The 17829-nt window shown below is 34.8% G+C and overlaps 1 protein-coding gene across 14 annotated transcripts in view; it reads right to left on the minus strand.

The window, feature by feature from the left end:
* Positions 1–17829, minus strand: part of HECTD2 (HECT domain E3 ubiquitin protein ligase 2) — a 163540-nt gene that overhangs the window by 116442 nt on the left and 29269 nt on the right. For 13 of the 14 annotated variants that reach the window (XR_013161632.1, XR_013161631.1, XR_013161633.1 and 10 more), the window contains exon 2: positions 12433–12562. Coding sequence is in view for 5 of the 14 variants with exons in the window: in XM_077125455.1 (XP_076981570.1) it covers positions 12433–12562 (130 nt within the window). In the remaining 9 variants the exon portion in view is untranslated. Of the gene's footprint in view, positions 1–12432; positions 12563–12702; positions 12779–17829 lie in introns of all 14 variants that reach the window. The other variant, XM_077125458.1, reaches the window with a different exon arrangement.

The raw sequence follows: 17829 nt of genomic DNA on the forward strand, positions 1-17829 counted from the left end.
AGTGATCTGGCCACAGAGGCAGCAGCCTGGTAGTTTTTCTTATTCTTATAAAATCCGAACTGTCCTGTGGCCTGTTGCAGGAGGGCTATTAGTCCAGTTGGGGAGAACTGGACTGGACTAATCAGTCCCTAAGACCAAAGAACATACCAGGCAAAAAGTTCTCCATGAGTTTAATTTGGGACGTACTAACAGGAGATAGCTCTTTCCCAATGGCAGCTGGCTGGGAAATGGAAATCAGTGATTTGCAAAAAACAAGAGGAAGGGGAGTGCGTTATATAGCAGGGTCTCACGTGTCCTGGCCACAAAGAAGTCTCATGAAAATTGATTACCAGCACTGATTAGACTCAGTGACCTTCAATGCCTGCGCTTCTAGTCATGCATCCTGCTGTGTGCTCAAGGCTCTACCCTCTTCCTGACCCCTGGGCTGCCACATCTTATACCATCCTACAGAATCTACTCTCTTAAAAGTCACTAAAGACCACGTTAACCAACAAATACATGATTTTTTTCTCAGTACTTACACACTCTGCCCTCTCTTCACTAAGGACACTGTTGGCTAAATCCTATTCTTAAAATTTTCTTTTCCCTTGATTTCCATGTCATAATATACCTTCATTTTCTTCTCTTCAGAGCTCACCTTTTTTTTTTTCCTAACCAGCTCTTCTTTTAATGAAGCATCATCCAAAAGTACCCTGGCCTTCATCTTTTTTCTGGCTCTGCTATTCATTAGCTATGTGAATCCATGCAAGGCAAGTCACTTAAAACTCTCTCTGACCTAGTTTCCTTATCAGTGAAACGAAAATAATGCCTCAGGCCAAAATAAGGATTAAACGAGTTCATGCACGTAAGGTGCTTTGAATACTATCTGACACATAGTAAGTACTACATAAAGTTTTTGCAGCTGTTGTTATTACAGCTCTGACACATCTACACTCATAGCTATTTTTCCTGTCTTGAGTTTTCTTTTATTTGCTTTATTCTAGTCAATAAATATTTGCTAATAACCTCTGACGGACAAAGGTCTTCTCGAGGCTCTGCAGGGATTACAAAGATATGTATTACCTCATGGAGCATACAGTCTAGGAGAGGATATTAGACAAGTATACAAATGATACTGCACAAGGTTGGAAAATTACAAAGAGATAATAAAAAAAACTAAATGGCAAGTCAAAGGAAGAGTTATACTTGGTTAAGGAGAAACAGCAATGATTTAGTGAATGAGGTAGCTATGAAGATTCTGAGAGATGAAGAAGAGGGGAGTGTGCATTCCAGAGAGTAGCAACAGACTGCAAAAGTTCTGAGCAAAGCAGAAACAAGACATTCCAGGAGAACAGTTGAAATATAAGTAAAATATAGGAGAGAAATGGAAGATAAGCTGAAAGCTGCTGCAATATCATGAAAGTCCTTGAATGTCAAGGTACATTTTTAAATTTAACTTGGGAAGCTAGGGAGTCATGAGGTGATATGATTAGAGTTGTGTCATTAATGTGAAATGATTAATCAGGCAAGGAAAGTCAGCCAATTAAGAGTTTCATCTATCTGTCAAAACAAGAGTTTTGTCATCAGCAAATGGGACTGAATTTTGGTTTTATTAACTGACAGTGTGACCTTAGCCAAGTCACCCTCTCTGAGCTCATTTCCATTTCTAAAATGGTTAGAATTTTAAGAGGCACCCCTCCATCATCATGATCTCCACCTCCTGGTGTTACCATCATGATTATATTATACCATATGACAAAAGAGGCTGTGCAGATGTAATTAAATTAACTACTTCCTTGACTTTAAAATAGTGATATTATCCAGATACGAGAAATCTAATCATATAGGCCCTTTAGAAGGACAGTTTTCTCCCACTGGTTGCAGAAAACAAAGCCAGAGAGATTCGAATCATAAAGAGGGTTTGACCGAAGGAATCTGCTGTCAGCCTGGAAAGATTAAACTATGATATTGCAAGAGGGCCTGTGGCAAGAAACTTCAGCAATCTCTAGAAGCTCTAGTGCTATGCTAGAGTTAAGCATAAACCTCTAAGGCTATACTAGAGGTAAGCATACTGGATCCATGTAGACAATCCCAGGATAATCTCCCTATATTAAGGGTAATTAGCAATCTTAATCCCATATGCTACCTTAATTTCCCTCTGCCATGTAACCTAACATATTCACATCTTCAAGCGACATCTATGGCAGGACCATTATTCTGCGTACCACATTTGCCAAACTTAATTGTCAGACTTGTTAATGTTTACCTCTCTAGAGGCTGTGAAATTGTACCTACTTATGATTTTATTGTACTTTTTCCTGCTACTAATTATTTTTATATGTTTAGTGGTTCTTTATTTTCCCTCTTCTGTGATTTGTCTTTTCAAACTTATTGCCCATTTTTCTATGGGGTTATTTGCTCTTTTTCTTAGTAATTTTTAAGAATTTTTCAATATTCTGGATTATTTTTTCATTGGTTATGTGGATTGCAAAAATCTTTTTTCCAATTTGTAGCTTCTCTTTTTCAGTCTCCTAATGATTTATTTTGGTAAACATAAGTTCTTATTTTTAATATAGTCTGATTTATCAGTCTTTTACTTTTAAAAAGTCAGTACTTTCTGAGTCCTGTTTTAAAAAGGCTTTCTTAATTCTAGGCCATAAAAGTATGTTCTTCTATTCTCTTATAAAAATTTTTATAGGTACGCCTTTAACATGTAAGCATTTGATTTCCTAGAACTGATTTTAATGTTTGGTTTTAAATAGAGAATAAATTTCATTTTTTCCCCATTTGGATATCTGTTGGAGATTGAATCATATCCTCTGAAAAAAGACATGTTAAAGTCTTAATTCACATTCCAGTGAATTCATTTGTAAATGGGACCTTTGGTGAAAATACTACTATTAGTTAAGGTGTACACTCATTTGTGACTAGGACCCTTAGAAAATTCTATTTAGATGAGACTAAACTGACTCACGGAGGGCCTTAACCCATATGATTTGAGTCCTTAAAACACATAGAAAGTTCGGACACGGTCAATCAGAAGAAACCTGAAGTCAGTAGAAGCCAAAAGTAGGAGAATGAAGCAAGTGAGAGAGAGATTATGTGACAGAGGATTGTTGGAAAACTATCACGAGAACATGACAGACATTGGAGAAAGCATGGCCTTGCTGACAATTTGATTTCAGACTTTCAGATACCAAAACTGTGAGACAATAAATCCCTATTGTTTAAAGCCAACCCACTGTGTGGGAGTTGTCATAGCAGCCCTGGAAAATCAAGACAACACCCAAATTTCATAGCACCACTGAGATGAAGTGTCAATATATAGAAACTTGTGTTTCCACCTATGTGTAAGTTTGCTTTTGAGCCCTCTATTTTGTTCCACTGGTCAATCTATTTATTTCTACACCAATATAATACTGTATCCATATTAAATCTTGGTATCTGGCAACATATATTCCCCCACCTTGTCTCCTACTTGAGAAGCGTATTGATATTTTTGATTCTTTGTTTTTACATGATCATTTTCACATCAGCCTGAAAAGTTCCACACAAAAATCTGTCTTCCTATACATGTGTATGGTATATCTTTCAATGTACTTAGGTCTTCCTCAACATCATTTTATAAAGTTTTATGATTTTACTCAAGAAGTTACTGCACATCTTTTATTGGATTTATTACTGTACTAGACTTTATTAGAGAAGTTGTAAGTTTACTGAAAAGTAATGCATAAAATACAGAGTTCCCATATATCATTCTACTACTAACACCCAGCATTGTTGTGGTACATTTGTTTCAATTCATGAAAGAACATTTTTCTAATTTTACTATTAACTATAGTCCATTGTTTATAATAGGGTTCACTATGTTGTAGAGTCCTATGGGTTTTTTTTTTGTATGCTGTATGGCAGGGGTCATGTTTCATTCTTTTTACATGTGAGTATCCCCTTACTGCAGCATCATTTGCTGATTTTTTTTTATTTTTATTAATAAAACCAATCAAAAAACAGCATGAACATTCTTAATCTGTGAACATTCCATACTTGGTGTGCAATCACTGGCTCACAATACCATCACATAATTGTATATTCATCACCATGATCATTTCTCAGAACATTTACATCACTCCAGAAAAAGAACTAAAAAGAAAAAAGAAAAACTCATTCATACCATACCCCTTACCCTTTCCTCTCATTGACCACTAGTATTTCCCTCTACCCAATTTATTTTAACATTTGTTCCCCCATTATTTATTAATGTTTAATCCCTATTTTTCACTCATCTGTCCATACCATAGATAAAAGAAGCATCAGAACAAGGTTTTCACAATTTTACAGTCACTTTGAGAAAGCTATATCATTATACAATCATCTTTAAGAAACATGGCTACTGAAACATAGCTCTACAGTATCAGGCACTTTCCTCTAGCCTCTCTAATACACCTTAAATTAAAAAGGGGTTATCTATAGAATGCATAAGAATAACCTGCAGGATAACCTCTCGACTCTATTTGAAATCTCTTAGTCACTGACACTTCATTTTGTCTCATTTCTCACCTCCCCCTTTCAGTCAAGAAGGTTTTCTCAATCACTCGATGCTGAGTCCCAGCTCATTCTAGGGTTTCTGTCCCGTGCTGCCAGGAAGGTTTACACCCCTGGGAGTCATGTCCCATGTAGAGAGGGGGAAAGGCAGTGAGTCTGCTTGTCGTGTTGGCTGAGAGAGAGAGGTCACATCTGAGCAACGGAAGAGGTTCTCTGGGGGTGACTCTTAGGCCTAATTTTAAGTAGGCTTAGCATATCCTTTGCAGGGATAAGTTTCATATATGAACAAACCCCAAAATTGAGAGTTTGGCCTATTGATTTTGTTGTCCTCACTGCTTGTGAGAATATCAAGCCTTCTCCAAATGGGGAAGTGGAATTTTCCCTCTTTCTTACCATTCCCACAAGGGGACTTTGCAAATACTTTTTTATTCACTGTTCAAATCACTCTGGGATTTATTGGGGCATTACTCTGGACAAACCTACAAAATCTCATGCCCTACTCAAGGTTCCAATGTACTTATGATATTCAATTAAACTGTCCATATAAGTTATATTAAGAGATGCACTAGTCAAAACGTAAATTTTGTTCCAAATAAACATTTTTTGCTTTAGTCTCACACATAAGTTAACGTTTTAAAATATGAATTACTATCTACTTTCAACACCCTGCAATACTGACGTTCCTTTGTTCTTCTTCATGCAAAAACATTTATAAATTTGTACATTTAGTCACTATCATTGTACACTCTAGGCATTCCTAGATTATACCATCTCAGTCTTTATCGCCTATCTTTCCTTCTGATTTCATTTGTGCCCCCAACCCTCCTCCCTCTATCATTCTCACATTCAGCTTCTTTCAGTGTTCTAACATTATTTAAGTTTTTACCTTCAGTCCTGTTACACAATCTGTATCCTTTCAGCTCCAATTACCCAATATCTACCCTATTTCTATCTTCTGATGTACTCTGTTCTTAACTGACATTCTCCAAATTCATTCACTAATGTTAGTTCATATCAGTGAGACCATACAGTATCTGTCCTTTTGTTTCTGGCTAATCTCACTCAGCATAATGACCTCAAGGTCCATCCATGTTCTTACATACTTCATAACTTTATTCTGTCTTACAGCTGCATAATATCCCATTATATGTATATACCATAGTTCGTTTAACCACTCGTCTGCTGATGGACATTTGGACTGTTTCCATCTCTTGGCAATTGTAAATAATGTTGCTATAAACATTGGTGTGCAAATGTCTGTTTGTGTCCTTGCCCTCATGTCCTCTGAATAGATACTTAGCAATGGTATTGCCAGATCATACAGCAGTTCTATACTTAAGCTTCCTGAAGAACTGCCAAACTGCTTCCACAGTGGTTGTACCATTTTACATTCCTACCAACAGTGGGTAAGTGTGCCTCTTTCTCTACATCCTCTCCAGCACTTGTTTTCTGTTTTATTGACAATGGCCATTCTGGTGGGTGTGAGATGATATCTCATTGTGGTTTTGATTTGCATTTCCCTAATACATTCGCTGAATTTTTGTTTGTTTGAGTTTTTTTGTCTATTTGCTTGTTTGTTTGGGAAGTGCATGGCCCAGGAATCAACCCTGGGTCTCCCACATGGCAGGCAAGAATTCTACCACTGAACTATACTTGCACCCTTATGTTTTTTCTTTTTTAATTTTTATTCTAAAAACATATACACAACCTAGAAATTTCCCTTTTAAACACATTCAAATACACATAGATACATTATTTTTCAAAGCTTTTATAAATAGTACTTTGTTTAAACCTCATGTTACAAACAGTTGAATTAATCATCATTTCATATACTCCTTGTTTCAAGGCACATTATCATCAATGGCCCAGATGCAAGTATATTTTAAAATTATTTTTATATTTTTTATTTTTTGCTGTTACGTTAGAATTTAATTGACCTGTAATATTATTTTGTATTCCTACAACTTGCTAAATTAATACACTTACTAATTCTAACAATTAAGCTGTAGATTACTCTGTTTTCTATGTAGATAATCATATCATTGTAAATAATGAGTTTTTTTCTTTCCAGTTCTTCTATCATTTATTTATTTATTTTGTTTTACGATAGTGGCCAGGATCTTCATTATAACGTCAACTAAAAGTTGTGATACCAGACACCTTTGTCTTATTCCAGATCTTAAAGAGCATGCTTTTAACATTTTTTCATTAAGTATGATGTTCATATAAGTTTTTGGTTTATATCTTTCATCAGACTAAGGAAATTTCTTCCTATTCCTGGTCAATAAACTATGTGTTTTTATGAATGGATGCTGGACTTTACTGTTTATATCTTCAACAAATGACTGAGATGATCATATGATTTTTCTCTTTCAATCAGATAATGCAGTAGTTAATATTACTTTATTTTCTAATGTTAAACTAATCTTGGATTCCTGGGATAAGTAAAATTTGATGAGGATACATTATTCTTTTTACACGTTGTTAGATTTAGTTTCTTAATAATTTGTTTAGAATTTCTGCATCTCTAATCAAGAATGAACTGGCCTATAATTTTTCTTTCTCATGCTATCTCTGCCAAGTTCTTGGAATCAAGGTCATGCTAACCTCATAAATTGAGCTGGAAAATAGTTTTTCTATATCAACAGTATGCTATAGCTTATATAAGACTGTAATTAGAATCTGCCAGTAAAACTGTCTGAAGTGTGTGTGCGCATGTGTGTGTGCGTGTGCGCGTGTTGGTAGGACTGTTGGTTGGTAGGAATGCTATAGATTTATTTAGGCTTCCTATTTCTCCCTGAATCATTTTGGCAAATTATATTTTTCTGGGAATTCATCCATTTCATCAAAGTGTTTTAATATATTGGCATAAATTTATTCATAAAAGTTAATGCCTTAATCATGTCTACATATGAACCACTTTTCATTCCAAATATCACTTAGTGATGCATTTTTCTTTGCTGTTGATTAACACTATCACAGGCTGGTCTATTGTGTTAAATTTCTTGAAGAATAAATTTCTGGTTTTCTAACCCTCTACATTGTATATTTATGTTGTTTCTTCTCTTGTCTTTAATATCTCCTCCAAATTAGTTTCTTTGTAAATAAAGAATTTTATTCTTCTTTTTCTAATTTCTTAAGTTGAATGTTTAGCTCATTCAATTTCGGTCTCTCTTTTCTTCTAATATAAGCATTAGGGCCATATATTTCCTTCAAGACACTGCTTTAAGTATATCCCCTGAGTCTGGCATGTAGTATTTTCACTGTTATACAATTCTAAATACTTACCTGATCAATTTTTTAGGAGGTTATCAATCTTATTAATCTAATATCCATTTTCATTTATTTGACCCATTAGTTTTTTAGAAGGCTGTTTCTTAAAGTCCAAAATATTGTTCAATTTCTAAAAGCCAAAATGCCCATCACTAAGTTATTCCTAGTGAATGGGATAACAAATTACGGTACAGTCATACAATGGAACACAATTCAGTAATAAGAATAAACATCTGACATACAAAACACAGACAAATTTCACAGATGATATGCTGAGCAAAAGAAACCAAATACAAAAGAATGCCTACTAATAATTCCATTTATATTAAGTTCTATAACAGGCATAAATTATCTATGCTTAAAAAACCAGATCAGAAAAAAGGTAGTTGGAATAGATTGAGGGGGTACTAACTGTGAAAATAAACAAAGGACTCAATAAAAATTGATTCCAGGGCTAAGGTAGGAAATGTACAAAGTAAGTCTAAACTTTGGAACTTCTTATTGCACCAGAAAGAAAGGAAGTGCACAAAAAATGATAGGTGCATATCAATACAACATAAGACCAAGAGCCAGAAAGGGGTCCCACTGGCCAAATCTTTAATTTAAACATCAAAATAAAAAATGACATGATAGATAACCCAGCAAATGAAATAGAAATCCATGAGGTCAAAGTGATAAACATACATGAATAAATTAATATATGGGAGAGTAAGGAATATTCTTCCTTACACGTGAATGTCAACTAATAAATATAAAAAGAATGCTGGAATTAGAAAACTATCAGTGGTTGTTAAAACTACTTGGGTGAAAGCTGGACGAGGAAGGAGACATTTAGTCAGTCTTAAAATATCTCCCTACGAGGTTTAGATCTCCTGTTTGGTGAGGGTGTGTTTATGGTTTTTTGTCTCTTGGGAACAACGAAATTTTCTAAAATTGAGAATGTTGGCATACTGTGGATTCTGGGCACTCTACATGATGCCCAATGAATGCAGGTGGCGGAAGGATGCACTGACAGAACAGTAGACAGGCGAACAATGGTGTACTTAATGATCAAAGGCTGTGTTGCTACAAAAGGAACAATGTTGTGAGGTAGGCAACAATGTCAATGAACATGTGGGACATTTGGTGAGACAAAATAAGCCAGAAACAAAAAAATAACAATGGTATGGTCACCTTTAGAAAATGCTTATAAGAAAACAGGGGGGTGGGCCACGGTGGCTCAGCAGGCAAGAATGCTTGCCTGTCATGCCAGAGGACCCCGGATCACTTCCCGGTGCCTGCCCATGTAAAAAAAAAAAAAAAAAAAAAAAAAGAAAACAAGGGCCTAAACTGCAAGCTTTTAGAGCAGACACATTAAGCCCAGAGTGACTATTATCTGGATTCTGAGAAGCTATTTTATATATATAAACTGATATTTAGAGATAAGAACAAAGCCGAACAGGATGGCAATAAAATAATTCAGAACATAGGGGTAAGGAAGACAGTGTCTATATTTTAGAACCACACACACTCTTTGAGACCAAAGGAAGAAAGGCTTATTTGATATGGAACTGAAATTTTCTGTAGTGCATAATCTAATTCAACCTATCTGTATAGCTGATTTGAAACACACAGAGCACAGAATGAGATAGACATCCTTTAATCCTGTTAGATATTGTAATGCCTGGAAACATCCTAGAATATATTAACCAGATAATCAAAAAGTATTGGCAAAGTCCCCTGAGGGAGGGGAGAAAGACTGTGGAACTACTAAATCTTACCATCAGGGAATTCCCTGATACTGTGTCAAATTTTAGGGACACCCAAGTCAATAGGCCATGTCCTTGATCATGAGGCTTACTCTTGTGAAGCTTATGTAGGTAGCACAGAAGCTTAGATTACCTATAGGCATGCCTAACAGTTACTTCTGGAGGACCTCTGTTGTTGTTTAGATGTGGCTTCAGTCTCCCTAAGCCCATCTCGGCAAGTGAAATCATTGCCCTCCCCCCTACATGGGACATGACATCCAGGGGTGGAAGTCTCCCTGGCAACATGGGAGAGGACTCCTAGGGATGAATCCAGACCTGGCACCGTGGGATCAACAACTCCATCCTAACCAAATGGGGGAAAAGAAGTGTAATTAATAAAGTATCAGTGGCAGAGAGTTCGAACAGAGTCGAGAGGTTACTTTGGAGGTTGCTCTTATGCAAGCTTCAGGTTGACCTTGCTACCTATCATAACCTGCCAATTCCCAACCAGGACCATTCCAGACAATCCTAAAAAACACCTAGGGCAATATATAAGATTCCACAAGGGTTCTAGACACTAGAGTAACTTGCCAGAAACCTACAACCTCCAGATGGGTCCCTGGTCCAGATAAGTCCTGAAACCTAGCCCAGCCTCTCCAGAACATCAGATAGTTCCATCTCCTTACCCCATATTAGTGACAGACCCTCCCAATATAAAAAATTTAGAACTGCCATAGCCCCACAACCCCAATGAGAGGTATGGAAAGATCAAAGATGATGGTAGAAGATAAGACAACAAATGAATATGAATGTTGAATCATTAAACTGATATTTCTTTTAATCTGCAGTATTTTAGAGCAGTTAGTAATAAAAACTTAAAATTGTGGAATTGCAACCCATGTCAAAGTCTGAAGTATGTTCTACAACTAATTGTGGTGCTCTGCTTGAAAATTTATAGCTTTTTTGTACATATGTTATTGCTCACAAAAAAAGAAGGAAAAAAAGTTGACTGTGACGATAAAAAAAGTATTTAAGCTCTCTAGCCTCCTATATTCTGGAGAAGCTAGAGGAAAAATCTGAGAGGATGATAGCCCATGACAAACTCTGGGATTTATCCTGTACCAGTTTTTGAAGAGTGCTTTGAAAACTATTGCTTTTGTATTTCTTTGCTTTGTTTATGTTATAGTATACAATAAAAAAGGTTTTAAAAAAATATCTCCCTACAAAATACTTTTTTTCAAAGGGAAACACAGTAACTTTATACTGAAGAAACCTGGAGGACATCTCCTTAACTAAGGAGTCAAAGTTACTATCCCCAACAGTGAGGGTAAACCAGTATCATTGTTTCTTGATAGGATGCACTAAGAAGGACACCTCACCTCTCATTCTGATGTAAAAAAATATATAACCTGAATCTAATCATGAGGAAACATCAGATAACCTGGAAGAATTGCCCATTAAACAAAATAACCAGCCTATACCCTTCAAGAATTCAATGTCAAGAAAGGAAAAAAAGGCTAAGGAAATTTTCAGATTAAAGGAGTGTAAAGAAACAGGACAAATTAAATTGGTGATCCTAACTAGATCCTGAACTGAGGTAAAAATCTATAAAGAACATTGTTGTGACAGTTGACACATTCTGATTATGAATTATGGATTAGATAATACTATTGAATAAATTTAAATTTTCAGATTTTGGTAATATACTGTGGCTATGTAAAATAATGTTCTTACACTTAGAAAATACACAAGGGAGTGTTTAGGGGTAAAGGGGCAACATGTTTCTAATGATTGGGAAAGAATCATCTTAAATTAGTCAGAAAAATGTGTGTGTGTAAACAATTGGTGAATCTGGGGAAAGCTCATGTGGCAATTACTTGTATTACTCTTAAAACTTCTCTAAATTTGGGCCACGGTGGTTCAGCAGGCAAGAACACTTGCCTGCCATGCCAGAGGACCCGAGTTTGTTTCCCGGTGCCTGCCCATGTATAAAAAAAAAAAACAAAAAAAAAAACTTCTCTAAATTTGGAACAAATGTTAAAATAAATTTAGTAGACTGAAATGCTGGTGATCGGTGAGGGGGAGTGGTAGAGGGTATGGTATGTATGAATTTTTTTCTTTTTTCTTTTTATTTCTTTTTCTAGATTGATGTAAATGTTCTGAGAGGTAATCGTGGTGATGAATATACAACTATGTGATGATATTATAGTGAGTTATTGTTTATATACCAAGAATGGAATGATCATAAGGTAAGAATGTTCATGTTTGTATGTTGTTATGTTTAAAATAAATTTTTTAAATAAATAAATAAAGAGGAGTTACATTTTTTCATTTACAAAAAGACAAATGTTCCAATTTTTTTCACCTTGGTATAAATGCTTTCAGTAGTATACAGGTATTGGACAAAATTGAACTTATAATCAGATCTTCAAACCCCGGTATCATAAAGTGATAAAATATTTTTTAAATAACAAAGTATATTAGACATAAGTACTGTACCATTAATTTTCTACAAATATTTAATATAGCTTGTTCCATCTTCATCTCATCCTTTAAGTTTTTCTATTTTTGTGTATTTTATAGTGTATGTAACAGAATAGTAATACATGTACATAATTTTAAAATATCCCACATATAGCAAGGTTATTGCTCAAGACCTCTTAATTACATGTCACTACTGCACTAAAACACCTGGAGGACAGAGCATTCTTTTTTGTTTGTAATCCGTTTTTCTGGTAAATGTCTAATAAACTTTTTCTCTAAAACCCAATTCCCTTTCAAAAGGATAAAATAAAAATTAAATTTAAAATCTACTATTCAGTAGTTAATAACATACTTCCAACCAATACATAAACTGTCGTGTACTTTCAATAATTATAAATACATCAATTTTTTTTTTTTTTTTTTTTACCATTCTTGATGTTAGGGAAAACAAGATGTGTAGGTGAACTTCTGTTTTCAGCAACTTCCTTCTTCTGGCTAACAGTTGAAATAAAACTGCTGAAAGTTGAAATTTGGCCTTTGGCTCCTCTGTCCAAACCCTAAAAACAGAAAAATTAATACTATAACATGTTTCCTATTGGACATAGCTAAATTATTTTACTGTGAAAATAAAAAACACTTATAATAGAAACTTTAATTTGATGATAGTTAAAACTGACATATGTACAACTTGACTTACCTTTACAAGAACCAAACTGTTTCAGTATAAACTGAAAAATAGCCATCTCATCTAAATGCTTATAAATTGATGAAGTCTGGAAATGAAAAAAATAAAAGTACCTACCTCACAGGTTATTGTGAAGTTTAAGAGATTGCATATAAGATAATTAACACAATTCCTCATACAAAATACACATTCCATAACTGCTGTTATTTAAACTATGCATTTAGATATTATTTATGTAACTATCACAAATATTATCTTTAATAATTAACATGCAGGTGATACTTCACAGATTGAATTACTAAAGATTTTTCTGTCATCTGATATAACTTTAAAAGTTCAGATAAAAAGATAAATCCTTTTGAGTTCATTTTTTTTTTTATTAATTAAAAAAATTAACTAACACAACAATAGAAATCAATCCATTCTACATATCCAATCAGTAATTCTTAATATCATCACATAGGTGTATGGTCATCATTTCTCAGTACATATGCATCGATTTAGAGAAAGAAATAGCACTACAACAGAAAAAGAAATAAAGTGATAACACAGAGAGAAAACACAAATAAAAATAAAAAGTACAAAAATATATAAGAGAAAAAAAAAAACAAAACAAACAAAAAAAAAACTATAGATCAGATGCAGCTTCATTCAGCATTCCAAGATAATTACATTACAATTAGGCAGTATTGTGCTGACCATTTTTTTTTTTTAGACGTCATACCATTCTACATATGCAATCAGTAATTCTTAACATCATCACATAGATGCATGATCATCGTTTCTTAGTACATTTGCATCGGTTTAGAAGAACTAGCATTATAACAGAAAAAGATATAGAATGTTAATATAGAGAAAAAAAATAAAAGTAATAATAATAAGAACAAAACAAACAAAACAAAACAAAACAAAAACCTATAGCTCGGATGCAGCTTCGTTCAGTATTTTAACATGATTACTTTACAATTAGGTATTATTGTACTGTCCATTTTTGAGTTTTTGTATCTAGTCCTATTGCACCGTCTGTATTCCATCAGCTCCGATTACCCATTATCTTACCCTGTTTCTAACTCCTGCTGAACTCTGTTACCAATGACATATTCCAAGTTTATTCTCGAGTGTCGATTCACATCATTGGGACCATACAGTATTTGTCTTTTAGCTTTTGGCTAGACTCACTCAGCATAATGTTTTCTAGGTCCATCCATGTTATTACATGCTTCATAAGTTTATCCTGTCTTAACGCTGCATAATATTCCATCGTACGTATATACCACAGTTTGTTTAGCCACTCGTCTGTTGATGGACATTTTGGCTGTTTCCATCTCTTTGCAATTGTAAATAACGCTGCTATAAACATTGGTGTGCAAATGTCTGTTTGAGTTTTTGCCCTTAATTCCTTTGAGTAGATTCCCAGCAATGGTATTGCTGGATCGTATGGCAATTCTATATTCAGCTTTTTGAGGAACCGCCAAACTGCTTTCCACAGTGGTTGCACCATTTGACATTCCCACCAACAGTGGATAAGTGTGCCTCTTTCTCCGCATCCTCTCCAGCACTTGTCATTTTCTGTTTTGTTGATAATGGCCATTCTGGTGGGTGTGAGATGATATCTCATTGTGGTTTTGATTTGCATTTCTCTAATGGCCAGGGACATTGAGCATCTCTTCATGTGTCTTTTGGCCATTTGTATTTCCTCCTCTGAGAGGTGTCTATTCAAGTCTTTTTCCCATTTTGTAATTGGGTTGGCTATCTTTTTGTTGTTGAGTTGAACAATCTCATTATAAATTCTGGATACTAGACCTTTATCTGATATGTCGTTTCCAAATATTGATTCCCATTGTGTAGGCTGTCTTTCTACTTTCTTGATGAAGTTCTTTGATGCACAAAAGTGTTTAATTTTGAGGAGTTCCCATTTATTTATTTCCTTCTTCAGTGCTCTTGCTTTAGGTTTAAGGTCCATAAAACCGCCTCCAATTGTAAGATTCATAAGATTTCTCCCTACATTTTCCTCTAACTGTTCTATGGTCTTAGACCTAATGTTTAGATCTTTGATCCATTTTGAGTTAACTTTTGTATAGGGTGTGAGATATGGGTCTTCTTTCATTCTTTTGCATATGGATATCCAGTTCTCTAGGCACCATTTATTGAAGAGACTGTTCTGTCCCAGGTGAGTTGGCTTGACTCCATTATCAAAGATCAAATGACCACAGATGAGAGGGTCTATATCTGAGCACTCTATTCGATTCCATTGGTCGATATATCTATCTTTATGCCAATACCATGCTGTTTTGACCACTGTGGCTTCATAATATGCCTTAAAGTCAGGCAGCGCAAGACCTCCAGCTTCGTTTTTTTTCCTCAAGATGTTTTTAGCAATTCGGGGCACCCTGCCCTTCCAGATAAATTTGCTTATTGGTTTTTCTATTTCTGAAAAATAAGTTGTTGGGATTTTGATTGGTATTGCATTGAATCTGTAAATCAATTTAGGTAGGATTGACATCTTAACTATATTTAGTCTTCCAATCCATGAACACGGTATGCCCTTCCATCTGTTTAGGTCTTCTGTGATTTCTTTTAGCAGTTTTTTGTAGTTTTCTTTGTATAGGTCTTTTGTCTCTTTAGTTAAATTTATTCCTAGGTATTTTATTCTTTTAGTTGCGATTGTAAATGGGATTCGTTTCTTGATTTCCCCCTCCGCTTGTTCATTGCTAGTGTATAGAAATGCTACAGATTTTTGAATGTTGATCTTGTAACCTGCTACTTTGCTGTACTCATTTATTAGCTCTAGTAGTTTTGTTGTGGATTTTTCCGGGTTTTCGACGTATAGTATCATATCGTCTGCAAACAGTGATAGTTTTACTTCTTCCTTTCCAATTTTGATGCCTTGTATTTCTTTTTCTTGTCTAATTGCTCTGGCTAGAACCTCCAACACAATGCTGAATAATAGTGGTGATAGTGGACATCCTTGTCTTGTTCCTGATCTTAGTGAGAACGTTTTCAATTTTTCCCCATTAAGGATGATATTAGCTGTGGGTTTTTCATATATTCCCTCTATCATTTTAAGGAAGTTCCCTTGTATTCCTATCCTTTGAAGTGTTTTCAACAGGAAAGGATGTTGAATCTTGTCAAATGCCTTCTCTGCATCAATTGAGATGATCATGTGATTTTTTTTGCTTTAATTTGTTGATATGGTGTATTACATTAATTGATTTTCTTATGTTGAACCATCCTTGCATACCTGGGATGAATCCTACTTGGTCATGATGAACAATTCTTTTAATGTGTTGTTGGATACGATTTGCTAGAATTTTATTGAGGATTTTTGCATCAATATTCATTAGAGAGATCGGCCTGTAGTTTTCTTTTCTTGTAATATCTTTGCCTGGTTTTGGTATGAGGGTAATGTTGGCTTCATAGAATGAGTTAGGTAGTTTTCCCTCCACTTCGATTTTTTTGAAGAGTTTGAGGAGAGTTGGTACTAATTCTTTCTGGAATGTTTGATAGAATTCACATGTGAAGCCATCTGGTCCTGGACTTTTCTTTTTAGGAAGCTTTTGAATGACTGCTTCGATTTCTTTACTTGTGATTGGTTTGTTGAGATCATCTATCTCTTCTTGAGTCAAAGTTGGTTGTTCATGACTTTCCAGGAACCCGTCCATTTCCTCTAAATTGTTGTATTTATTAGCGTAAAGTTGTTCATAGTATCCTGTTATTACCTCCTTTATTTCTGTGAGGTCAGTAGTTATGTCTCCTCTTCCATTTCTGATCTTATTTATTTGCATCCTCTCTCTTCTTCTTTTTGTCAATCTTGCTAAGGGCCCATCAATCTTATTGATTTTCTCATAGAACCAACTTCTGGCCTTATTGATTTTCTCTATTGTTTTCATGTTTTCAATTTCATTTATTTGTGCTCTAATCTTTGTTATTTCTTTCCTTTTGCTTGCTTTGGGGTTAGCTTGCTGTTCTTTCTCCAGTTCTTCCAAATGGATAGTTAATTCCTGAATTTTTGCCTTTTCTTCTTTTCTGATATAGGCATTTAGAGCAATAAATTTCCCTCTTAGCACTGCCTTTGCTGCGTCCCATAAGTTTTGATATGTTGTGTTTTCATTTTCATTCGCCTCGAGGTATTTGCTAATTTCTCTAGCAATTTCTTCTTTGACCCACTCGTTGTTTAGGAGTGTGTTGTTGAGCCTCCACGTATTTGTGAATTTTCTGGCACTCTGTCTATTATTGATTTCCAACATCATTCCTTTATGGTCCGAGAAAGTGTTGTGTAAGATTTCAATCTTTTTAAATTTGTTAAGACTTGCTTTGTGACCCAGCATATGGTCTATCTTTGAGAATGATCCATGAGCACTTGAGAAAAAGGTGTATCCTGCTGTTGTGGGATGTAATGTCCTATAAATGTCTATTAAGTCTAGTTCATTTATAGTAATATTCAGATTCTCTATTTCTTTGTTGATCTTCTGTCTAGATGTTCTGTCCCTTGATGAGAGTGGTGAGTTGAAGTCTCCAACTATTATAGTATATGAGTCTATTTCCCTTTTCAGTGTTTGCAGTGTATTCCTCACGTATTTTGGGGCATTCTGGTTCGGTGCGTAAATATTTATGATTGTTATGTCTTCTTGTTTAATTGTTCCTTTTATTAGTATATAGTGTCCTTCTTTGTCTCTTTTAACTGTTTTACATTTGAAGTCTAATTTGTTGGATATTAGTATAGCCACTCCTGCTCTTTTCTGGTTGTTATTTGCATGAAATATCTTTTCCCAACCTTTCACTTTCAACCTATGTTTATCTTTGGGTCTAAGATGTGTTTCCTGTAGACAGCATATAGAAGGATCCTGTTTTTTAATCCATTCTGCCAATCTATGTCTTTTGATTGGGGAATTCAGTCCATTGACATTTAGTGTTATTACTGTTTGGATAATATTTTCCTCTAACATTTTGCCTTTTGTATTATATATATCATATCTGATTTTCCTTCTTTCTACACTCTTTTCCATATCTCTCTCTTCTGTCTTTTTGTATCTGACTCTAATGCTCCCTTTAGTATTTCTTGCAGAGCTGGTCTCTTGGTCACGAATTCTTTCAGTGACTTTTTGTCTGAGAATGTTTTAATTTCTCCCTCATTTTTGA

This window comes from Tamandua tetradactyla, chromosome 13 (assembly GCF_023851605.1).
Source record: "Tamandua tetradactyla isolate mTamTet1 chromosome 13, mTamTet1.pri, whole genome shotgun sequence".
Classification (NCBI taxonomy): Eukaryota; Metazoa; Chordata; class Mammalia; order Pilosa; family Myrmecophagidae; genus Tamandua; species Tamandua tetradactyla.